Source organism: Phaenicophaeus curvirostris, chromosome 17 (assembly GCF_032191515.1).
Source record: "Phaenicophaeus curvirostris isolate KB17595 chromosome 17, BPBGC_Pcur_1.0, whole genome shotgun sequence".
Lineage (NCBI taxonomy): Eukaryota > Metazoa > Chordata > Aves > Cuculiformes > Cuculidae > Phaenicophaeus > Phaenicophaeus curvirostris.
The window spans coordinates 13385815-13412578 of NC_091408.1; the positions used below are offsets into that span (position 1 = coordinate 13385815).

General features: G+C 40.9%; 1 protein-coding gene across 1 annotated transcript in view; it reads right to left on the reverse strand.

Annotated features, from left to right (window-relative positions):
- The window catches only part of TMEM132C (transmembrane protein 132C), a 222145-nt gene that overhangs the window by 77741 nt on the left and 117640 nt on the right, over positions 1–26764 (reverse strand). The window contains exon 3 of the mRNA XM_069871350.1: positions 19988–20134. Within this exon, the coding sequence (XP_069727451.1) occupies positions 19988–20134 (147 nt within the window). The remainder of the gene's footprint in view (positions 1–19987; positions 20135–26764) is intronic.

Genomic DNA, 26764 nt, shown 5'->3' on the forward strand with positions numbered 1-26764 from the left:
CCCCCGAGTACAACTTACAAAGGTAACACAGGAATTCTGTGGGTGATGTGGGAACTGAAGCTCTATTTTCAAATCACTGTTTGGTGGCTTTGCTGCAAGACTGCCCTTGCACTTCCTTTTCCACGAGTACATTCCATTTCATTTCTCCCACACTGCATCTCAGATTTTTGGGGAATTTCATAATACCACACCAAAAGCTCCCAATAGCAGCCAAAATTGCTTTTACCGCTGTTTAATACGGTATTTAATTTAAATGGCTAATGTATATGCCTCTCTTACACATGAACACGAACTGCTGCAAAGCAAAACTTTAATTTATCAAATTAAAATGCACTATAGCCTGAATTTATTGTATCACTACTCATAAATGTTTTTATGCATTTGATTTCTTCTGGTCTTTTATAGTTTTGGCAGTAGACGGAAAGCAATCAAGGTTCCATTTGAAGCAGCCGTGTAAGCAATTCTCATTTAACAGAAGACAATGAAAAATTAATCTAAAATGAGTGTAACTAAGTTTTCATAGAAACAACAAAACAACTCAAGCATTATCATCCTCAACAGCTGCTTACTGTCTTCATTTACAAAATTACCTGTCAGATTTTACTATTTTCTCCAGGGAGAAAAAAGCACCAACCCCACGCACCTCTCTGAGTTTATAAAAAGGTCCACGTGTAACAGGGATATTTAGGATCCCTTTGTTGCAATCATAATACTTAGCAAGGATGACTGAGGTGAAGTAACGTTCAATGGTCCCTCTCCTGCAGGTTTCAATTCTACACATTTAATTACAGAAAAAAAATTCAAACATGGCTGATGGGTAAAAGCCTGGGTATTTTCCTCTCTCTTTTCAATATTGTCTCCTCTTTTCAATAGGCAAAGCAACATTTGTCATTCCTGGAGAGCTCCTTACTATAAAACAAAGACAATGATCTCAACATAAAATGAAAACACTTGAAGGAACTACAAAAAGGAATAATGGCGGAACAGAACATTCTTCTGGTCAAAAGCTCCATCATCTGGGGATGCACCTCCTGCTACCAGTTTCCGTCAGCGACCACTTTAGTCTAGAGAATTTGTTTGGGCAGAACACGCGCAGTTGATGAATATTACACAATAGCCATGAGGGGAAAAACGCCAAATAAACATCAGATAAACATCAAATAAACGTCAGATGGAAATCAAAGGGTTCAGAGAACGTGACGGTCATGCCCTGGCACTGAAGTCAACAGGCTGCGGGCCAACCTTCTCATAACTGCAGGGGTGGCTGCTTACTCAGCAACAACAAACTCAGCAGCTTAGTATCTCAGGAAAGGGGGGAAGACAAAAGTAAGAAGACAAATACAAGATGAGTGAATTAACTGTCCTTTGCATGTGTATTCCTAGGCTGAATGCTCTCAAAGCCTCTCAAGTGCTGTTGCAGTGCCTGACTCCAGATTTAGGAGATGGGAAGGAGTTAATTATTGAAGGGCAGCTACAGGGAGTGGGAGGCAGAGCTCCTATTGACTTCCTTAATGGTGGTAAACTGTGCAAATCCCGTGGACTGTAGCTGAATTTAAATTACAATGATTACAAAATATAAAGCCTAAAAAAAGAGGATTTATACTTGAGCAGATTTAACTGAGACACAGACTCCCTCAAGACCTACATTTTGTTTACATGCAAAGTAGACTACGCCTCCTGAATGACTTTAAATCCTGATGACAATTATTTATATATCTATCCACCCTCCTAACACAGTTCTGAACTATAATTCCTGCTGCTAAATGCCCTGGGGAGCTTCTCCTAGTTATAGGTTCATCTCTGCTTTCTGGCCATGGTCCAGCAAACCACTTTCAATGTGCAAACAGTCCTGCTGCCTTCAGTGGGTCTGCTCATATGATGCATAAGGACATAAGAATGTGTTGCTTAAATAAAAGCATAATATCAACAACAATAGCAATAATAACTTTCTCTTACTGCTTTGAGACAGAATATTTTATGCTCTGCTCTTGAGAGCAAAGTGCTATTAGCTTGTTTTACGATACACAAGCTGGGGGATAGGAAAATGAAGTGACTTGCCCAAGGTGATACAGAAGCCCATCGGAGAAATGGGGACACAAACAATAACAGTGTGGTTAATATGAGTACTGAAGATGTTGTAGAGCTCTACCTACTATTTGAGTGAGGCTTTTGAGTACTCTAACACTGTTATAAAGGAAATTAGTGAGGTTATGTAGCGGGAATCAAATATCTTAGTATTTATTTGCATCTACTATCACATTAATCAGTCCAGTTCCATCTTATCGAGAAAGTGTAAAGAATGTTTAATATATTTTACAGCTAAGAAATCACAAAACAAAGGCTTTTAAATACTCCTGATTCAGCTGCAGGAATAAACTTGAAATTGTTCTAGATTCCTTAACAGAAATCAACATACAGTTAATTATAATGTATTTTTTTAAAAAAAACCCATGCAGTATCATCTTTAAACTAAACCTAGTAGCTTTAAAGGTTTTAAATCCTGAAAGTGGGAAATACTTCTTGAGAAAGAGAAATGGCAACACATTCAACAAGCCCTCACAGTCTCCTACAAAGATTTTTATCCACAGTCATATCCATATGGGTTTTCCAATCTCTCTCAGTCATACCTATTGAAGACTTTGTATATGGTCAAGCTGACTGGCATGGGACATGATAACAGGAGAACCTGCTGCAATCCGTCTGCTGCAAAATGAACTAGAGGTAGATTCACATTATCATTCTGTCTGGCTTCCACTGGCACGTTACTTTAATAAACCTTGGCAATTTGTATCCGTGTCATCTGAATTCAGGAGTAAAAGCCTGAGCACAGGCTGAAATTTGCCACTTGCATTCTTGTCATCAAAAAAATGTAATGACATCAAAATAGAACAGTTCACAGCAAGCATTACAAGTATGAAAAAGAACGTAGTGCTCAAAATTATATGGACTTCCAGATTTTATTGTCTTCCTGGTCAAGGAATATCACAGGGGAGGACCAGTAAGAAGTTGCTGTTGTTCCTTCTGTATTTGATCAACAAACTCTCATACAGTCTCCAAAGCTGTCAAAACAGCCATTCTTCAGCAGAATCAAATTCACCATCACATTGAAAAGGAAGGAGGATGACAATCCTGGAAAGTTATGGAGACAATCCCAAATAAAACTAGGTACTGAAACATTATGAAGATGGGCCAGGGCACTGAGAGCTCTCATTATGAGCCTCCCCTCATGTTAAATGGCCTGGAGATGGCTGTTCAAACTGCGTTGTGTGCTGTTTCCTTACACTAGTCATTTCCTTTGAGGCACAAAATTAAAGCAGTGATGGATGGACTACTCCGCTGTTTATTTGGCCCAATTTCACAATGTGGCAGCATGGAACTGTTGAACTCCAGCTAAAACAAAGGAGGCGCGATAAAAAGTTTCTATGAACATCTTTATTGAGCTTAGAGGAAGCGTTTATTATTGCTAAGTCACATAGCACAGAATGAAAGATGGGAACGAGGACCATCACCTGCCTACACTAGAAAGGAACATGAACAAACATAAACATAACTATCGATTTCACATTGACATTGCTATTTTCAGCTGTCTCCCTGCTTGCTGCTCCCTCTCCTGCTTCAAAGAGTGGACACCAGCCAGGGCACCCTGGGCAGCCAACACAGGAGTGATCCACTGCTCCGAGAGCACGTTCAGCTCAACCCAGCTTGCTCCTGCGGCTCCGTGTGGCAGCTCTGGAGCAGGTCCCTGCATCTCCTCCCTTACGTTTTTTCATTTTAATGGCACAGATCTCTTTGCACTTCCTCTGCTCCGACCCACATAGCTCCCTGACTGTCCTACATCTCATGGATGTTGCTACCACTTATCCTAAGCTAGACTTCTAAACCTCCTGTTCTTTTACATCCCCTACCCCTCCATCTCAAGTGTTCTGTCTTCTCTGTTGTTAAGCTCAAAATAAAACTCTTTTATTAATGCCAAGTTCTTTCCAAATGATTCTTACTATCCCTCCCATGCCAGAGCACTGCTCAAAGGCTGGCGTGCACCCTCTGTGCTGGACTGTAGCCATATCTGTCTTTCCTGTCCATGTTCAATTTGAACTGATAACAGAAACAGCTTCCCCAGTGCCTCAAACACCCATTTTTTTCAGCCTTAACTGTATCCTCCATGAACAGCCTCAGAATCTACAGAAAAAACTGCAACAGGAGGTTCTTATTACATCTGCTGATGCTTCACATCTCCATTTTCTACCCCATTTTAGGAAATAGTCTTTGTTTTCAGGTTCTGTTGTCAGAGTCTGGTCTGGAAGGGTCTTAGTTGTGCTTTCAAAAGCAATGGGGTAGCTCTGGGATTTTCAAAAGCACAAGTTCCTTTCAAACTCTGGTTGCTTTTGAACACATCTGCTTTCTGCCAGGCAGAATTTGAGGCCCCAGAGCTTCTAAAAACTCCAACGGGCTTCAAACTGTTGAAATAACCGATTTTTTAAATGTAGGTATTACAAACCATAGTCATGGAAGTATTATGCACTGCTTCCCCTGGCACTGCAAAGCCTAAGCGAAACAGATGGCCCACTCAGGTTTCCAAAAGTGACTCAGATACTCAGGAGCCCAACTCACACGGGAAGTCAATACCAGCTAATCTGCTAAATGTCAAATGGCACTTCTGAAAAGAGTACTTTCCATTACCAATAAGGACCGGAAACTCTGTGCTTTTTAAATGTTTGCTTTGTACCAAGTAATACCCCAGGCTCCACCTGTCTGTCTTTCCCTGTTCAAAGGACAAGTGACTGCTTGAATAATGCCCTCCTTACGGGCAGGTCACCAGCCAGCTCTGCAGCACTGCAGATTGGTTTTTGTAAAGGGCATTTTGAAGCAACAAACTTAAGGCTTAGTGAGGGAGAAAGAGCTAAAGAACGTATACTTAGACTTAGCAGCATGGCGTTCCCTTGCTAGCTATAGATTTGGTCATAAAGTGCAGAGACTACAACCACCCCACATAAGAGCAAAGTCCTTCACTTTGAGGGCTTAATCGATGTTTAACAGAAATTTAAGCCGAATGAAGGAGGGCTGTATTAGAAGAGCCTGGATGGCCTTAATGATAATAGGTTACTAATACAAGGGTGCAGCTGAGGCTTCTTCTTGATCCGCTGTGACATATAAACCAGTTCTTTTACAGAACACCACTCTCATAGCAAGGATGGCTTTCTCGTCATCGTTAAACAGGGTAGCTACCATGACTCAGACAGAAGAGGTTGAAAGACTTAGAATTAAGAAATGTTTGGATGCTATCCCACAATACAACACCTAGAAGAAAGTGCACGGGGCTTAAAGTAAATGTTACGAATACAAGACATTAACCACTTCCCCTTCTGACACTATGGAAGCTGAAACAGGCACAGGCCAATGCTCTGCTTGTGATGGAGAGTTCCCATGTATCAGCCATTAGATGATCTAGAGGTCACCCAAGCAATTTCCAGTACATTTCTGCTGCAAACAGGTAATTAATCAAATCAATGTCCTCCCCAGAAATTGACTGGAACTAGAGGGTGTACCAAGTCGGGTGCATTTGGTATTTTTAACCTGGAATGTCAAGCAGAGGAATAATGGCCATTATCTTCTATTTCTTAGAAGAGGTAAAAGTTAGGGAGGTCATTTCTACCCACATCAGTAAGTCTAAGACAGAGTAAAAAGAGAGATGGATGTGAAAACCGGTTTTCAGAAGAGACTAGCGGGACGTCAGTCCTACAAAGACTTTGAAGGTTAACTTCACACACTTTTAGGAAACTCTGGAAAAGTCTGCAAGTTTCAGACTTGCAAACCTAAGTTTTCAGGTATCATCACAGTTATTTCATTTTAAAGAGAAACAGATTTAGGTTTGGATATAATATGTTACCTTGTGCAAATGTCAAAATAGTGTCACTGACCAACGGCAATATGGAAACTCTCTGTTTCCATGGCCTAGTGGATAGGAATGCACAGAAGGAAGCCAACATCATAAACAATGTACAGTAAATTGCAAAGTTTTATATTTAAAGTATATGTCTTATGCTAATAACTTAGATCTCTGTTCTTTACTTTGCACTATGGTGTTTTCACTACAAACAAACAACCTTATAGTATTATCCCCTAGGAGAAATGTGACTTCCCTCACAGAAAGAACCAGTGATTTCAATACCTTAATTTAAAATTGAAATTACATCTAGTTAGCAGAGAAAATTACTTTTCGCATATTTTTCCTGCATCTAATAATCACTTCCTTTCACTTAAACCATCTTTTTCACCGCAGAGGATTATTGTCATTAAGCTAGTCAGAGTGTGACAATAATTGAGAAGTTTTGGCTACAGGAGTACTAAGCATTAAAATTTGAAAAAGAGTAATACAGCGACATAGAAGACATAAGCTGAAATGCTCACGTAATCTACACTTGACTTAATTAAAGACAGAAAACTTTAAAAGCTCAAGAGAGATTTGGTCTGGACAAGCACCTCTTTACTCCTATCCTACTCACGATTACTGAGTGCTTCTCCTCCCTTCAGCCCTACCAAGCCTGACCACTTGGTGACCTGGCTAATTAGCCCCTCCAATTCTTTTTTTCTTCAAATTCTCACTGCTGAGACAAGGTACGCTGAGTTTTAGTGCACAGTTCAGTGCTAATCAGTAGAGCATCTTAGGCTGTGAACTGTGGATAAGCCATGGGATATGAAGGTCTGAGCTCTGTGCTCTTAGGGTTTAGTGTATGTTTTACAGTGAGAAGCAAGTAACACCAGCAAACTGCAAGTAAGTTTCCTGTAAGCTCCACAACGAGTGTTTCAGAGCTACTTCTTCCTTGTCCTTGATCCCTCACAATCATTCATGCTCATTCTCCCATGTAGGTGTTCCCACAAGGAAGAATTTTGGCTGTTAGACTCCAATAACAAAACAGAGCACTTACCCATCACGAAGGTGGAAACTAAAAGGTAATTAACTTGTGCTCAGTGCTGCACATAGTTACAAGTTGTATTCTTAAATGTATTTAGGATGTACAAGCTGTTCTAAAGTTGTTCATCACAAGCAGGACTCAATGCTAATGGATAGTCTTCTCCAAATTTCACTGAATCAGGGTCCAAATTCAAATCCTGGTTATTTGTTTCTGTCCTGATAGGTATTAACTCCTATTAAAAAGCATAAGTTCCTCTACTGCCAATTACAGACACATCTTTTCCAAACCAGTTGCTGAGGTTTAGCACTCAAAGCGAAGCCAGTGAAATCAGTGTTCCTCTGGGGGCGGATAATGGTGAAGAGTTCAGACTTTTGAGACATTTATAAAATCAGAGTGTATTCATGCACATGGTCGGTGGGGTCTGTGAAAATCACTGCCCTCAAATGTTCTGCATTCTGCTCTAAGTCGAAGTCTCTTCTGTGACTACAGGTATCTTCTGCAATATTTTTTTAATAAACCCACATGGTACATTTATACGTGATCCACAATGAACCACAACAAATCTCTGCTGATTTCCATCACTGAAGGATGTGTCAATTATATGATGTTTGATGACTACGTGTTTCATCTCACCTCAGTAATTCTACCAGCCCTAGGAATACTGAAAAGAGCAGGAGAGGCTGCCTGTCACAATGATTCATATAGCTTTGATTAACAGAACATGGCAACAATCCCCTTCTCAGATGGTTCTGGGAGTAATGTTAGTGAAAGCTGATTTTCTAGCCAATTCTTAGTGAACAAGTCCCCTACACTTACCGTGACATTTCTAGGTTAACTTTTCTGAATAAGAGTAGTGTTGGGAATGGCTTGTATTTACTATGCATCTAAATAGTGTTCATCTGTAATGCACAGGAGTTAACTAGCTCCTTGCATGGCAATTGCAGTAGGTATAACCAAACTGACAACTATGCAAGTATAGATAGACAAAAAGATATGCAGCAATGAACAAGATCTGCCTTTAAGTATTCCTTCCTAGTCTGTCTCATTGAATTTCTGAACATTTCTCAAGACGAAAATAGACAAATAGCATCTCCAAGCGGAGAACCTCATCATCCTGTTACATTTTTTCAGAGATGACAAAACGCCATGAGAAATGATAATCAGATATAATTAAAACCTCTAAACCCAGCTGAACAATTGCTAAACTAACCAGAGAGATTATGTTTCTTCAGGGATTGTCAGTTGTACTTGCCAAGCTCTGAATTGGTTGAAATCTAGTAGTTATAACAGAATACTTCATGCAGATTATACGTATCAGAAATTTCTTTTTATTATTACATTCCAATGAACATTGCCACACAGAAGCTGTAAACTCTTTCAGGTAAGAGAACAGATACAAACATTGAAATTCTTGTTAGCTGGTCTATCAGTCATGCTTTGGTTGACAGGGCACCTTGCTTTCAAGCCATCTGATGGCACTGCTAAATATGCCAGTCTCATTAAAACCAGCAGAAATAGGAATGAATTCAGTGGCTGAGGTCACTCAAGTACTCTGGCAGAGTCAGTATTGAATTCTTACTAGTGTGATTACCCAGAGTGCATGCTCAGTCCATTAATTTGCAGCATGGAAACCAAAAATCAATGGGGTGCTACTTAAAACTCCTTTTGTGATAATTACCATCATGTATGCAGATATACACATGGAAGCAGAGCGTGTAAGCTGCTGTCCACAGCCTTGAACAGGAAACAGATTATCTGGCAGTTGGACTAGATGATCATCATCTAGGTCCTTTCTAACTGAAATATCCTGTCCTATCCTGTCCTAGTTTTCTGAGTTGTATGTCAGAGAGAAGGAAGGAGAGGAGAGTAAAAATGTAGTGTAAATTTGGGTGAAATTCAGACTGCAAAGGATATTTTGCCATTTGCTTCAACTAAGCTAAGGTTCTTTCCTGGAAATGTAACTGGAACTGAAATTCCTGGCAAGTAATCACAAATTCAGCATCAATCTCTCCAAAAACAAGCATCTCGGTTCCCTTTAATAAACTTGTTTCCCCATGAATTTACTAGCATGTTGGCAAAGTAATAATGGGAAGGTTGCATGAGGCCCCCCTGAGTGACAGTGGCACAAGCTGCTGTACATTGTTGAGCAGATCTACACTGATTTATATCAGCCCTTAACACTTCTCATTCTGACCCTTCAAAGGAATAAGAATGCATCACAGATTTTTTTTTTTTTCACCCGGGAAAAAATACTGAATTTCCTAGCTTAAGGAAAAAGTGCATTGAAAACAAAGTGGCAAGTTTCATATAATACTGCTACTCTCATTTCGGTTTTCATTCTTAATTTTTATAGTGTTTCAAAAGAATATGCTTAGAGACCTCATCATCCAGCCTTGCCTACTGAAAGAAACAGACTGCCGGGGTCTTACTTAGCCAGGATTTGATGGATCATAATAATTTTTTTTTGAGAACTTAGACACATCTATTAACTTTCCAAAGAGAAGCCCACCTTCACCTTGTTCAGATGCCAGGAAATAAATGGTATGCTCCAAACACTTCCTATGTTCCCTCCCAGCAGGTGATTCATACCAGCACTTGACACAGCAAGAAAATTCTGCACTGATTTACACTTAAGGAACTGTGGTTGCACAGCTCTTAAACAAAAAAAAAAAAAAAAAAAAAAAAAGGTTGCCTTTTAAAATGTCAGTGTTCATATAATATTCACCATAAAGTGAGAATGATGAAAATCAAGATCTTCCTTCATTCCCAGAATATGAAATACCAGAGGTCTCCTCCTTGTAGCCTGAATTGTAGATAAATTATGACTTACAAATTAAGTTATAGAAGTCAACAGAGTACCTACTCTTTCTTGTGTAAGACAGTTATGTGTGGAGAACTGCAATGATCTCCGATGCAAGCTAGTTTTTTAGGCTGCAAGAGTTGCTTTGTCTATAAAAGATGAAGATTTTTACTTTCTAAATTTGCAAGGAGGGAGCTGGCCTCTTCTCCCAAGTGACAGGGGACAGGACAAGAGGGAATGGCCTCAAGCTCCACCAGGGGAGGTTTAGGCTGGACATTAGGAAAAAATTTTTCACAGAAAGGGTCATTGGGCACTGGCAGAGGCTGCCCAGGGAGGGGGTTGAGTCACCGTCCCTGGAGGTGTTTAAGGAACGGGTGGACGAGGTGGTGAGGGACATGGTTTAGTGATTGATGGGAATGGTTGGACTTGATGATCCGGTGGGTCTCTTCCAACCTGGTTATTCTATGATTCTGTGATTATCTCTATCTACTATGTAAACCATACAGGGGGAATTGAATGGAATCCATCATAACCAAATGTGAGAAGTTCTTGGTTTTGCATAGTTGTGTTACATCCAGCTTGAATTACATAAACTGCTGGGTTAGTTAACAGTGCTCACAGGTGCCTGAAGAACAACAACACTGCTCCAGTCAGTCTGAAGCACTGGTACCGTGGCCTATTAGTAGTCACGCAACAAATTAGTATTCTCATAGCAGTCTGCAAAAGTTTCAAATATGCTTCCCATCAGGAAATCATAGAATCATAGAATCATCAGGTTGGAAGACACCCACTGGATCATCGAGTCCAACCATTCCTATCAAACACTAAACCACGTCCCTCAGCACCTCATCCACCCGTCCTTTAAACCCCTCCAGGGAAGGTGAATCAACCACCTCCCTGGGCAGCCTCTGCCAGTGCCCAGTGACCCTTTCCGTGAAGAATTTTTTCCTAATGTCCAGCCTGAACCTCCCCTGGCGGAGCTTGAGGCCATTCCCTCTCATCCTGTCCCCTGTCCCTTGGGAGAAGAGCCCAGCTCCCTCCTCTCCACAACCTCCTTTCAGGGAGTTGGAGAGAGCAATGAGGTCTCCCCTCAGCCTCCTCTTCTCCAGGCTAAACACCCCCAGCTCTCTCAGCTGCTCCTCATAAGGCCTGTTCTCCAGCCCCCTCACCAGCTTTGTTGCTCTTCTCTGGACTCGCTCCAGAGCCTCAACATCCTTCTTGTGGTGAGGGGCCCAGAACTGAACACAGGATTCGAGGAGCGGTCTCACCAGTGCCGAGTCCAGAGGGAGAAGAACCTCCCTGGACCTGCTGGTCACACTGTTTCTGATCCAAGCCAAGATGCCATTGGCCTTCTTGGCCACCTGGGCCACTGCTGGCTCACGTTCAGTTGGTTGTCAACCAACACCCCCAGGTCTTCCTCCTCCAGGCAGCTTTTCAGCCAGACTTCTCCTAGTCTGTAGCACTGCATCCATTCAACTATTTTCATGCAGAGACATAGAATTAACAAGATAATGGAGGTGATGATGAAGAGTAGGAGCCTTACCATAGGCAAGAGCCCTGCTGCATATTGTACAAATAATGAACATACTGCCCGCTTCAGCAAGCCGACTGGCATGGCAGGAGAGAGACAGCAGACGGATGGAGACAGACGAGCACATGGAAATAGTGACAAATACATTAGAGAGCTGTAGGACAAGAGTGGTAATTTTTAGCACCGCAGCTATTGCAGGCATATTTCTAAGACAACTGAAGAAGATCAAGGTTTCCTAAGCCCGAGATGTGTGTCTCAAAGAAGCAAACACACCTGGATCGAGGCACTAACACAACAACTATCACTTCAGGTCTTCAAATTGTTTGAGTTCAGCACCTCATGCTGGTTTGGCATTCAAACTAACATATTTGCGGTATCCAGTAATGTGATTACAAGTAAGTTTAAGCAAGCATCTTATGATCATGTAAGGCAAAGTAAGAATCAGCAGATCAATTTCACTCAAGCCACTGGAGCTAAACCAATATAAAACTGCAGCTAATGAGACAAAATTTAAGTTTGCCAAGTGTTTATGAAGACTCAACTTCCTCTGTAAATACTGCACTAATCACAGAAGTGATTTTACATGATCATTTTAATGGGCTTATAAAAATATTTTTTCATTAAAACCACCTCCAACTGGAGGATAGGCGATGGATGTAATGGCAGAGAAAAACTTCGAAACTTGTTTTGTATTTTAAAAAGTGAGAAAAAAAATTGCAGAGTGTAAAAACCACCTGAGTTCTGTCTTTCTATTATTTAGGCCTGGTGAGAGGTACAATGATGTGGTCTCTGAATGAAGAAGGCAGCAGGAGCAGCGTTTAACTATTCCCACCTGCAAGTACACAAGTAACATCATTTATTTAATTACATACACAGGTCAACTGGGAATAGAACTTTACGATCTGAACCAAAGTGACAGCACGAGGGGCGACTGGAGGGAGAGCTCTGCTACAAGCAGGGAGTAGGAGTCCGCAGCATCACGCTGCAAAATACTTCGAGTCAGCAGTTACCATGATCTGCTGGTTTTCTTACCAACCTTGCTTAAATTCTAAGATTTATAACAAAGACTTAGCACCTATATAATAATTTTCCACCTGTCTCATGAAGCAATCACTGTTATTATATAACAAACGAAAGAAATAGAGAGGATATTTTTATCTGTACTTTAAACAGGCAGTAACTCATCAAACTAAAGTAACTTTGAGAGGAAAAGTAAATCTCAGTAAGTCAGTGCAGAAACGAACAGTTCACCTGTCTAATATACTGTGCTTTGTCTTTTGTGCTATTGTTTTTTGAAATGGAAAGATGTCAGATAAATGGTGATACTTTACCACTGTCATTGGTTAGCTGCCTCTGATCTGACATGAGATCAGAAAAATTATTAAACCCATCTAATTATCTTTTATGAGATTGTAGCCTATTTTCCAGAGGTCTCTTCTGACCAGTTTTAAGTGATTTGAGTTCAGAGGAATTTTCTTACCGTGAAACTCCTCAAGCAGCAATGGTACAGAGGGCTTATGTGTATAAAAAAACATATTTCAATTTGCTCTGCTGAATACTAACAAAGATCTTATTCACTTTATTCTAGAAAGGTTTGCCTTTTGGCACTTTTTCCTAAATTTTCTTCATTCTTTATTGCCTGACTGATTTATTTCCTTTGCTGTGAAAGTTACAGAGGAAAGCAGAGTTGCTTGGCAGCCTGATGTGGTATTGCTGAACTCAGCTGTTTATGGCTTTCAGCAGATGTTTCTGCTTCAAAGACAGTGTGAGAAAAAATACACATGCACAAATTCCACCCCCCAATTCTTCATCTATTGTCTCTTATCTTCTACCGCCTCTAAATCACAAGGAAGGCTGCACTACAATAGCTGCTAAAACACCCGAACCATGCTAACTGTCACAGATAAATAAGAGCTGATCTCACCCCAAATTAGAACTCATGATTTAAAGTGCAATGAGAAAAAATATCAGAAGTATCAGTCCATGAATGTGCTGCATCAGTAGGAGATTTTCACAGATAACCTTGATACAAACTGCAGCTTATTAAAATGGAAAGCAATTGGGATTGCTGTGTGCAAGAGGAAAGAACGCAGCAGTTTTCAGTGAAGATGCAAGTGAGACAGACAACCTTTCCTACTGCATATTCCAGCAGCTCTGCAAAACTCATGCTCAGACAGAAGTCATGGACTGAAAAGCAGACCATATGTTTTCTAGTCACTCTCTGAGAAATGATTACTTTGTTGGATATCAAAAAATAATCTCACCCTGGACACCAGGAATTAGTTATTATTGAACCCATCTATCAATTTGAAACAGATATAAAGCTCTTGTCCCATTACTCCACGATTGCACATCTTATTCAATTTATTATGTGTAGAGCTCTGCTGTATTTACATAATCACAAAATAAAACAATACATCCAACCTGATGGGAAAGCAAGGAAGGCACTGACAGCAAGCAAGACAGCTTCCTCAGCAAGGCTGGGTTATTGAATGCATTGGCTAAGCCTCCAGTATTTGGTTTTGATAAGCATGTAAAAAGCTTTTCCAAACTATACAGATTTGCTGAGCAAACAAATCTGATGCTTTCATTTGGGCAAGAAATATGTGAAGAATGACCTTTCTTTTGGCGCTTCAGCCCTTCTGCTTCCCAACAGACCTGGGAACTCTGAAGCAGACAGGAGGGAATAAAAAAAAAAAAAGAATTTATCGGAACTCGGCTGGAACATCTGTAGAGATTATGGAAAGATCTGATATCATGCATTTTGTTATCTCATCTCTACTAATTAGTTTTTTTTCTTGGAGAGAAAACTCATGGGAATGCCTTACAATCTTGGCTCACACTATGCTAAGGTTTATATATAAGAATAACATGGTATTTTTGGAATGGTCAGGACTGAATTGACCACCAGTTCTGTTGAAATTCAACAGGAAAATTAATTCTAATAGGGCCTAAAAACACGTTTTCAAAACCCTCATCTTATATTATAATACCTTTCCTTGAATTTCAAACAGAAGAGAGAATGTTGCAACATACCTGACAAGAAAGTAATGCTTTCTATTACTATCTTCCACAACACTTATGCAGATTGTGCTGGTTTTCTGACTCAGTCTTTGTCTGTTGTAGAGCAGGTATTTATGCTGATGACAAGATAAACACGAATTTCTACTGAAACAATTGACTGATAACAGCGTTGTTATTTATTTGGATTATGGCAGGGCCAACACTCTAGTCATGGATCAGGTCCTTGCAATGGTAGATGCTAGGTGAAAACTAGATTGACATATGTTGTTGCTATGACAGTTGCTATAGTTATCTCAAATTTGATCCTTGAAAAGAAAGGGTCCTTCAGGCTCGGTGAGAGTCTTTGTCCATGAGGGCTCCCACAGAATTCCCTTTTCCTTAATGCAAGTGAGAGTTGTCCATTAAGTCAAAACCAGTCTGGATTCGTAAGGTTCAACAAGTTGCTATGCTCCCACAAGTACCCAGCAAGACAGTAAGGCGTAAGAAACAGCTATTCCCTCTAAAGACAGTTTGTGCAGACACTTGCTCAGACATTGTGGCCGACAGAGAGCGGGACAACAGCAACGGAGCTTCCACCTCCTTCCTGCAGGCAGCCTACTCCTGAAAGAGACATGAGAGACATTCTTCATCCTTCCTCCTTCCCTAGCTCGGGGCTTTGATAAATACTCCTGACATTCAAAGCAGCAAAAGAGGAGCCATATGAAAGGCTCCTTTGGGAAGCAACCTTCTAACCCTAGTCTTCTGTGCCCTAGAAAATATATTGTTACAAGGCACAGCTGGCTGATCCTCTACCATATGTGCAGACGTCCAGTGCATCTTTGGAACCTACAGTGTACGCTGGAGACATCTGTGCCCTAATTTGACCCAAAGCAGGCATCTTAACATAAAGAGAAATCTTAAAATGCAAAGACAGCAAGCAGAGATAAATTGTTTGGGAAATCAGGTGAGAAAGGGTGGAGGGAAAAGATCTTTAAAGCTGTAGGTAAAGGCTTAGGTATATTATTCCCAATCCTGCTATTAACAGCTACATGCATACGTTCCCACATGTCATTTTAAACAGATAGACACACATCACTGGAATGACAAGCTCTGGAAGCTCTGAGGGTTGCACTGGTAATTTGCCAACAGTCTAAAAGGCTGCACCTAATTTGCACCAAAATACGCATGATGCTTAAAACAAAACACTCAGAAGACAGTGATGTCTGGTCATATGTTACTTTCTCATAAATGAATGGAAATTGTTTCTGTTCCAGGGTTCACTGGTAAAAGAAATCCACGACTGATGTCTTCCTCCCAAAGTATCTCTATGGTTTGTACAAACCAGTTTCTGCAGACATAAAAGTGACCTGAAGATGTATGCAATTTCCTAACCATGTACTACTACAGGAGTGACAACCACCATCTCTGTTCTGACCTTGCCTCAATTATCACTCACAAGGATAAACAACTGTTACGAAAAAATCCTGAACTGTGAGCACCAAACCTCTGAGTCCTTGTGAAAACCGGTGTCCTCCACTCAGATTGCAAGGTTTTGAGGTCAGCAGACACCACTGCCACTCTGCTGAGCTCTGCAAATCACTCTGACCCAAAACTGTGCCAGGGGAAGATGACCTAGATTCTAAAAGAATTAATTACCCCCTGCTCAGAATGTGTGAATACTTTCCTCTGTGCCCATATATTGGGCACAGACTGACTGTCTTCAGGTATAGCGAGACACACTCACACCACATGGCTTACAGTTTTTCAAGTTTGAGGCATGTTGTACATATATGCTTTACTTTTATTTTTCAGTCACAAGAGAATTCATCCTGTGGCAGCATATGGTCCTGCAGACAGAGAAGAGACCTGCACAGAACTGTTGTGGCTTTGTTGCCTTCCTCCATGCCCCAGCGATATCAAACACAACCCGGTAACTTCATTAGATGTTTCCATGTGAATACAATCACACCCAGACAGTGTTAAAAAAGCCCCAAAACCAACTAAAACAAGTGTGTGCGTGCAGCGGGGAGGGGGGAATAAATGATTGTGACACAGCCTGAAACATAAACATAACATCTGGAAGCACTCTTCGTGAGTCTGCTTCTTTATCAGACAGATGGCTGGAGAGAGCTGTAAGCCCATGGGCCTCTCAAAAGGTTCAAGGCCAAGAGGATAAAGTGCTACATCACAGCAGTTTTCCATTATGTCAGTTTTTCTAAACATCCCTCTGTTCTCCCACACTAAGTTGTTCTACCCAGTTGACAGAAATCAAAAGCACTGAGTGACTCCATTCCTCTGTAAAGAAAGTACAACATGCACAGGCAGAAATATCAGCCCAAGAACGGACTGAAGGCAGCTTGTTCCAGACTGTTTCCAGGTTTCAAGGAGGAAGAGGATTTAGGCCTAGATTAGCTCCCCTTGCTGCTTCTTATTTCTTGACACCGCAGTTATAGAACGCTCTAGCTTTGGCAGAGAGGCCAGTTTATTAAATTCCTCTAATACTTCTTGCTCCTGCCCTTAATCCATCTTTCTCATCCCCACAGCTGACAGCCAACTAGCCGGTGTGGGTATGCTATTAAAAAACAAACAAACCAAACAAGAAAACCCAAACCAAGCCTATGAAAATGAGGTAGGTTAAAAATAACCTGTGCTCTGTCTCGGAACAGCTCCTACACCCGGTGGTGACAATCAGAATAAACTACACAGCAAATACAAGCCCTTTCACTGAAGCTGCTCTCAGGGAGATGCAGTCCATCATAAATCAACCACACAGACTTAGGGCAGAACCAAACACAGGCAAGACTAAGGTACAGAGACAGTTATAACAGTAAACAAAAATATCTCTTCATCTTACTTAAGCACACGTTTTGAACTTACCAGCTTTTCTCCATAAATGAGAGACAACAAGGGAAAACAAGTGACCAACAAGTAGCTTAAGCCTTGTTTTCACCAATCAACACTTGTTATCCTCATCAATAGTTGCTTGAGTCTCAGCACAAATTGCATTATGAGGCACACAAACACTGCTGATTTCAAGCTGTTTTCAGTTCCTTCCTATAAAAGTCTTTCTGAATAAAGCTAAGAAGCTATGTCTCTTGGTTTTAGCAGCACAAATTCAAAGAGAACAAATGTTACTCAGAAAAGTAAGAAAAAGCCATGACCCACTTAAATTCTCAAATGGCAAACAATTATTGATATGATGTATCTAAAATATGTCTCTTGTTTTTTATTATTTATATAATGTGAAAGATGTATTAGCTGCTAAGTGGTGTTGCACTCAGATATAAGCTACTTGTTTCAAAGTGCTTACAATGTAGTTATATCCATACACAAATGGTAGTAGAAATATGCAAGAAAGGAAAAGCAACATCGGAAACAAAAATAAGCAGATTTGTTGAAAATGGGCATTTGTTTCCAGGGATGCAGTAGTTCTCCATGGCACATAAGGGAGATTCCCACGTAAATGAGAGCATACAGAGAAGGTCAGAATTTGCTGTTCACGTACATAACAACTCAGCACGTCACCTTGGCCTTTATGGTCAGAATGAATCCTGGATGCAGTTTTATCTGGGTACCACAAAACAGTTCGTAGAATGCAACACTCTAATGCACTGAGACACTATTATGAATTTAGGTCATATTCTGACTGACTTCACAACCAACTGGGGACAACTGTGACAATACAAGGGGAGAACCAACTTCCTCTTGTTGGTTGCAACCGAAGAACAAAGCACAACTGTAGAACACCCTTCATTCTCCTCTCCTGCTAGGTGATTCTCTGAGCTGTGGAAGAAGCAGCTGGTCATGTGAGTAAAAATAACATACTGTCATCTTCTCAACAAGCTGTGTGAATGCTTATAAAGTGTTCTGGAACTACAAACTTTCATTTACTTTCTTTTCACAAGCTCTTTGGCAAAGACAGTGGAAAACACCTCTCTGCTTATATTAACCAACATATTTATGAGTTGGCTGAGTTTGCTGTGATCAGCCTGTGTTGATGCTGGTACTCCAGAGCAGTACTGCACATCGATGCTGACCTTGCTACACAACTGTACATCACCCAAGTGTATTGCACTGCTACTAAACTAGCCTGAAAAAGCTGGTGACAGCATAGGAAGATCCCATTAGGGACTTACAATTCTCAACCAAATTAAATTCACTTAATAGAATATTTGTGCTCTGCGCAGAGGGCTCCAAGTAATTGTAATGCCCACTACATTGTCTGATTTCTTACTGGGATCTCAGAACGCATACGCCCAGGTTTCCCTATATAGCTTTCCCTTGTACACAAACATTTCATTCAAACCCAGGTTCATCATGCTTTCAGAAGACAGCAACTATTTACATACACAAATGAAAGAGGCATTAATTAAAACATTGACTTTTATTTGCATAATTAGTGCTAAAAATATTTTTATGGGTTAATTAGACTTCATGCAAATTGGATTGAGAAGATTTAATTGGGGTTTGATAACCTGGCTATTATAGTTCCACAGTTGCAAATATACTCAGAGTTATGTGCTGTTTAGAAGCCACGTTCTTTCTTTCAAACCATTTTGGTTTTTCACTTCTGGCAGGCTCAAAGGATGTATTTTTCCTTTCCCCTCCCCAACCTCTCTGCTGAAAATCTCACTAACTGCAATAATACCAAGTGTAAATACATTGAATCAGTGAGCTGCTCATGACAAGAGAAATTTCCACACTTTATAGAATCTAATATTTCCCAGGCACTCTGACTGGGTGCAGAATACAAATGTTAAAATCTGCTCAGGTTTCTGCGCCTGAAAACAGTACAAACCAACTGCATGGGAAAGCAATAACTCACCCAGCATCCATTGAAGATTTTATGATACTCTTCAATAAGCCCAGGTTTGAGGCTAATAATAAGTGCAGAGCTAGGGAAGCATTGCTTAGATCTGTACAGGGAAAATGCTCAGCATGGACTAATGTACAGCAGCATTGTGAGAATTTGTTAAGATGATACCCAGCAAGAGCAAAATTATTTCCACTGAAAGCAGCAATAAATGACTTCAGTATGTTTTACAGAAGACAATCACACTTACTGGAAAAGCACTGGTTTTTTGTCTGTGGAACAACTAGACCAAATCTCAGTAAAAGCATATTCAAGAGGAAAGCAGGCACTCCCTGGAGTGCACTGCTCTGCCTCTGACAGCTGCCAGGGCACAGCCTGGCACAGGAACCACCAGTTCTGGAAGAAGGAACTGTGTGCAAAAGGGGATTCTTCTGCATTACATATAAAACAGTAAATACTGAAAGGTTTAAATTATCCTGTATCAGCGCTTGAAAGTTACACTGGTTCACTGTGGAAGAATTCATTGCTTGCTTGATGAACCAACCACAGAGGCTGTGATACGTTCAGAGAAACAAGGTCAAAACTATTAGGTCAAAAAATTATGTTCAGTAAAAACCTTTAAAATTAAAGATATTCATATTCATGCCAAAATGATGCTCCCTCTCACCTCCTCCTCCACCCCCCCTTTCAACGTAGGCCTATTCTATTAATTTTTTTAATTTAAACTGATAAATTTTATTACCTGGAAACAGAGATGCCCTGTTACAGATCAGCAGATGGTACTGCAGTTAATGTAAGTGTCTCCAGATTTCCAGGCTACAGGTTTAATAGCTATGAGTAGTGGTAATATGAGCCCTAAGCCTTTCAACCAACGAATGATATCATGGATATAAATGAGTTTAATGTGCCGAGAATATGAAGTTTCATACCTGTTCCTTGAACTTGGTGCTATCCTCTGACAAATAACTGTTGTGGTTGAATGCTTTCCACCGTTCCCCACCTCTTGTTTCACATCCCACTGCTGGGGGTCACTTGTCCTTGCACTCAGAATGTTTACACCTTTCTTCACCTTTGCCCTGTTGGAAACAGCAATTGTAAAAAAGTTTACAGGAGAGTCATTCAGGACTGTGATCTTCCACATGTAGCTCAGGCATGCAAATCTCAATATAGCAGTTTTAGGCTAAGTGTTAGTTACATTTCTAATTTATCAGTAAACAAGACAGTGGTATCATCAGTGCAGGTCTAAGGCATCATATCATTTTTTTAGGACAGTCAGCTAAGTGCTTGTCTTTATCTTTTCTGCCAACAACAGGCTAGAATTATGATTAAGACTGAACCTATAGGAAAATGGCACAGAAGGTTTTTCTCTCTACTCTGGCAATAATTTCACCCAAAGAGAAATTTGTCCCAACGCAGAAGACACAGGAAGGTTCTAATGATCCACATCAAGGCAAACTTGTGCCTAATCATTGCAGAGAGGAATACTTCACTGGAGTTTTTTAAATAATCCTTTTTTATTACATATGATATTCCTCCAGATATCAGTAGACAGGTTGTTGCTCTTCTGCCTGACAATTCCCTCTTGGTGACAGATTCCCAGGGAAATCTCTGTTTGAAATCTCCAGCCTTGAGAGAACACAGCTGTTGGTTAAGACAAGACTTCATAACTCAGAGATGTTCTTATCAGATGCAAGTTTCTGCCACTGTTAGTTGTCAAAACTGAAAAAAAAAGTTAACTGTGTTTACCTAGTGATGCTAATAACCTTAGCAATAACTGTATGGAGGGTTAATTAAAGAGCACTTCCTTAATTAAGGAACATTTCTGAAAAGAAGCCACAACAAAGATGCTATCTGGGTGCAGAACACTTAAAGATCTTCAGTGCTATTAAAAAGCATCAGGAATGAGAAATAAAGATATTTATACAGAATTTCTCTTCAAAAGACACTGAGGGACAAACTTCCACCAGACTCATGCAAGACGATGAGTATGTGGAGAGCACAATGTCGGTTACAAGTACGTGGCTCTGTGAGTAGTTTTGCCTCAGCATCGGATAGAGAAGGCAAAGGGCTGCCTAACTTCACACCATCAGAGCACGTTCATCATGGTCTCTACTTGGGAGGAACTCACTTCACCACAGCAGAGAGACTAAAGCGCAGTTAAAAAACACAGTTTTCTAAAATACTTATGCTGCACAAAATGTTACTTATTGAGCAGAAGTTATTATCTAACAAGATGTCAATACCTTCCTGACTTCTATGAAGACCCAACATCTAAGTTCCTTGGAAAAACTTTTTTTTTTGCAGCTCTAGCACTAAAACACTTTAAAAATGTAGTCATGAATGATTGAGAGTACCTGTCTTCTTGTTGCAGTTTTTCAATACTGACACAAAACACAAGTTATTTAAGGCACTGGAAAAGAAAATCTTTTTTTTTCTCAGTATAGAAGCATGAGAGTTTAATCCTCTTGTTTGTAACATGAAACACCATGGATTCAGAGATTACCGTGTCACTCTAGTAAATCTAGCACAAACCTGATGTAACTCTAATGCCTTCAGTTGAATTACTTGGAAATCTAAACAGAAAAAGGGGAGAATCAAATCTGTTACTACAAGTTCATTAAAGCTTTAAGTCCAATTAAGTGTCCCAGCATATTGCAATTCAAACAAGTGGACAACAAATAAACATTTCATTAATAAGTAAACCCCCCACCAATCCTCAAATCTTTAGAAATCCATCAGTACATTTTTGGTAGAATGCATTTGAGGACAAAGACTCATAGAACAGTTTGGGTTGGAAGGGACCTTAAAGATCATCCAGTTCCAAACCCCCTGCCATGGGCAGAGACACCTCCCACTGGATCAGGCTGCCCAAGGCCCATCCAACCTGGCCTTGAACACCTCCAGGGATGGGGCAGCCACAGCTTCCCTGGGCAGCTTGGGCCAGGGCCTCACCCCTCTCACCATGAAGAAATTCTCTCTAATGTCTAGTCTAAATCTGCCCCTCTCCAGTTTATACCCATTGCCCCTTGTCCTATCACTCCCCAGCTTTCATGTACTGGAAGGTTGCTGTAAGACTTCCTCAGAGCCTCCTCTTCTCGAGGCTGAACAAGTCCAACTCTCTCAGCCTGTCCTTGTATGGAAAGTACTCCAGCCCTCTGGTTGCCTTTGTAGCTTCCTCTGGACCCGTTCCAACAGCTCCATCTCCTTCTTATGTTGAGGATTCCAGAAATGGACACAATACTCCAGATGGGATCTCACAAGAGGGGAATAAGCGGGCAGGATCCTCTCCCTCACCCTGCTGGCCACCCTTCTTCTGATGCAGCCCAGGACATGGTTGGCCTTCTGGGCTGTGAGCACATGTTGCTGGCTCATATTGAGCTTCTCATCTATCAGCACCTGCAAGTCCTTCTCTGCAGGGCAGCTCTCAATCACGTCATCCCCCATCGTGTACTGAAATCAGGGATTGCCCCAACCCAGGTGTAGGACCTTGCACTTGGCCTTGTTGAACCTCATGAGATTCACACAGCCCCACATCTCCAGCCTGTCCAGGTCCCTCTGGATGACATCCCTTCCTTCTGGTGTGGTAACTGCTTGGTGTCACCTGCAAACTTGCTGTGGGTGCACTCAATTTCACTGTTAATATCATTGATGAACATCTTAAACAGCACCAGTTCCAGTACAGACCCCTGAGGGACACTCTCCGTCTCGACTTTGAGCCATCGACCACTACTCATTGAATATGACCATCCAACCAGTTTCTTATCCACTAAATGGTCGACTCATCAAATCCACCTTTCCAATTTAGAGAGAAGGATGTTGTGGGGGACTGTGTCAAAGGCTTTATAGAAGCCTAGATAGATCACATCCACTGGTTTCCAGAGACATGTTTGGATGTATTTTAGGATAGCAACTATGTATTTTAGGATTTAGCAATTGGAGAGAAGCAAAAACTGACCATTTAGATACTTTGTTCAGCTGTTCCTCAAGATGGGCTCTGAAATGGCATAAAGTCAGTCAAAATAAGGTTCCTCATGTTTGGATTTTCAATGGAATTACAATTCTGTTAGTGGCTGCAAATTGCTCTTTCCACCATGTAGCTTGACATAGTCAATACCTGAGCTCCTGTTAATTAGGACAGAGATTTTGTATGGCCAAGGTTAGTGGTAAAATACACTGCCAGAGGACGAAAGATGATGGCTACATTGCCATTTTGTTAATTAACTACAGTATGGGGCATTAAGTTGAGTGGTTTTCACATATGCCATTATATAAAGCCCATTAAACAAAAAAATTCCATCCCAGGGTAAACTAGGTTATGTTTAGTGAGAAAAATCAATGTTGTGATTGCACTTAGCACTGGAATTAGGGTATGAACACCCAGAAGATTGAACTTCCTAAATAAATATGCAGAAGCACAATTTGCAACTCTCCCTCTAAAAAGGGCATCGAGTTTTATGTAACAAGGTCAATGGATGAATCAGAATTAAGTCAGACAGTACTGAGCTCCATGCATTTTTAAATGCAGCCTGTATGCATATGCTACTAATGTTTTCACTTAAATTTTTGTTTACTTAGTGTTTGAGTGCTAGCAAGGAAAAGTCTATCTAATCCCTCACCAAAGATTCGCTGACCTTGTTGTATGCTTTGTGATTAAATATTAATTTTTTTAAATCAATAGTGCCAACTTTGTACATAAAAATTTGTAAGTTATACTACCTCAATAAACCCCGAGGCCGGGGTCCTGGAGGCCAAATTGCTTGACAGTCTCCTGTACTTATCCACCTAATCAATGCAGTATATATACATTTACCGTGTTTGCTTAAGGGAGGCAGGTACGGTGACAACAGACAGAGATGACAAACAGCTGAAGTACTCCAGGTTTCCCTAGTGCGTGGCTCCCCATTATAACTAGATAATCTTCCCCTTTGCCATGCCTGCTTAAGCATGAGTAGATGGTTGTCCTCACACAGATGTTTTTCTGAACAGCTCTACAACCTGGAAGTGTCCATTAGCCATAAATCGTCAGCTTGAACTTCCACCCCAAGTGGACCAGAATCTTCCTATCCGACAGTATTCTAGACGCTTATTGTATTTACTGTGGATGTAACTAAACAGTCCCTGTCAGTTTGGCTACACACTCCACAGCAGCTGTAACCAAACCAAGGCCCCAAGTCTACTGCCCAGTAACAAAAATGATGCTTTCCTTTTTCTGGATCTAAACACAGACCCTGCTAAGCAAGCCACCTACATATGCACAAAACCTCTGGGCTGCAGCTCATTTATGCGAGTTTGATTGTTTGATTTGCTTGAAGTTAAGCACAGTTTTTTGATCTTTGGACAAAAGCAGACCTTGCAATGGAACGATGGAAAAAAGACCATCATTAAGAACAGCACAGAATACCAAAGGTCAGCCTCAGTCCCACTCTGGATAGAGGACTCCAGTTGAATGGGGTTTTGAAGCTTTAGGAACACATGGTGTCCAGACCAGTGAAAGACATTCTTGCTTGAGCTTCTCAGATTATTATTCATAGCACAGGAAATACTTGCCTCAACTTTGTCTCAAAATAACTGTTTCTCTTCAAATTTCTCAGATGGAGAATTAGAACATTTTGCTAGCATGCAGAACAAGCAGCACCTCAAAGACATTACAGATGAAGTCTACAATAGCTTATGTAGAAATAAATTCTTAATTTTTGTGAAGACCAAGTAAAAATATTTACTTACACAATCTCAAAGCAAACACACTTGTGTAAACGTGCAATTTCCAAGCAAATATTTCATGTCCAAATCAAAGCTTCTAGTTGAATACAATTATTTCCATTCAGCACCTTATTTTCCTAATACATCAAGCTTAGAAATGATGCTTCTAATTAATACATTCTGATCAACTACAGATGAAAATCTAGACATTCCATTTCACTGTCCTCAACTTAAAACTCTCAGCAGTGTTGACATATAACACTGTATAGCTGATAAAGACAGGAACTGAAAGGCAATTGAGTCAGCCAGAGCTGAAGATGTGGCTTACGATTTGAGGAGCTCAAACCATAGTTTTCTATTTAAATTTAAATTTTAATCTTGCATAACTCCTATGGCCATGGAAAGGCTCTGCCACCTGCAGAAGAGTAATAGAGGGGGCAGAGTGCTAAGTACTCCACACAGCTCTTCACATGCTGTATGATTTTGCTGCTGTATGATTTTGCTGCCATATGATAACCCTAGAGAGCATCACCTCTCTTATTGCAGCGAAGGTCATCCTCAAAGCACAGAGCCAAGTGGGGCTGCATTGCCTGGGTTTGCTGTGATACACGTAAGTAAATTACCAGGAAAAGTTTGGATTTACAGGTAGGGTAACCAGACACGAAGCTGATTAGGAGTCCCTAGCTGTACACGTCCCTAACTCCCTTTAGCTGGCACTGGCAAGCTAAGTTGGTAACATTAATCAGTGGATGATTCAGCTTCCTGGATGGTTCACTGCAAGATCAGATCGGCAGCTATGCCAGTGCCAGGGAGGTGCAGAAGCACAAAGCAAACAGTGGAGGGGGGACAAGACAGTATCCTCAGCAGCAGCAGGTCCCTCTTACATGGGGTTAGCAGTACTGTCAAACTGCACTGCAACAGAAAGTTTACACAGCAGTGTGGGAGAGAAGGCTGCGCTAACGAATAAAAACCCAAATCAATACTAAATTCCTCTAATCAGTGAGCTTCATAATATCTGGAATAGTTTTTCAGACACTAAACCTTTGGGTTCCTGTTAGACTGTTTAGTTGGAGAGGGTTATAAGACGGTTTGCTTTCAGAGGGTTATACTTAGCTCTGCATCTTCTGTGTTCCTCTTAAATGCCATGCTATTCTCGGCATGCTGTATTTTCATCTGACTGCAGTCTGGTTTTAGATCAGTGACCACTGCTTTGTACAGACAGTCTCTTCAGCTCACATCTGTTGTCCAAGCTGCTGTGCCAGAAGACTTTTCTTTAGGAAATATATGAAACGTAAATATTAGAGACAGATGCAGGTTCAGTCTAACCAGGGGGATCATCTCATCAGTATGGTCGTCCCCGGGTCACGCGAGCCGAACGCAGGCATGCGTTACTTCACCATGTTGGGCAAGGGAGAGGATGCTGGTGCTAAATCCTCTGCATTTCCTCCTCTCTTTGGATTTATCAAGTTAGTGTTTCAACTGAACAAACACTGACCCCTTTTGGTCAGCCTTCTCTGGAGCCTCAATGCTTCTTGCAACTCTGCTAATCCTCCCTCAGTTGCCCAGAGGAGCGGCCCTTGACATTACTGATTGTAAAGGTCACGTAGTAAGAAATTCTTTAACTGTACCTTCCGAAACCGAAGGACCCTCTCCTGGTGGCCTGTTTCTGGGCTGCACTTTCCAGTAAGTCTCTAACCTTCCCGAGTTCTGCCAAAAAAATTTCAGCTTCTTCCTGCCATGATTTAAGTTCACTCCTTTCCTTCTTTGTTCCCAGAGTAAATCAGGAGATTAAAGCCAGCTGCAGGAACCCATAAAATCCAGGCAGGAGACTAACCACAGCAATTAAGCAAGATTTGTTTTATTAACTAAATCTTTTTCCTTTCATCTTTCCATGCGAAACGAGTTGCTACACTCACCACAGCTCTGAATCAACAGGACAGACATCTGCCTGGCAAAACAGCATTCCTTAAAAGCCTCATTGCTGGCCCTACTTGAGAAGCCAAAAG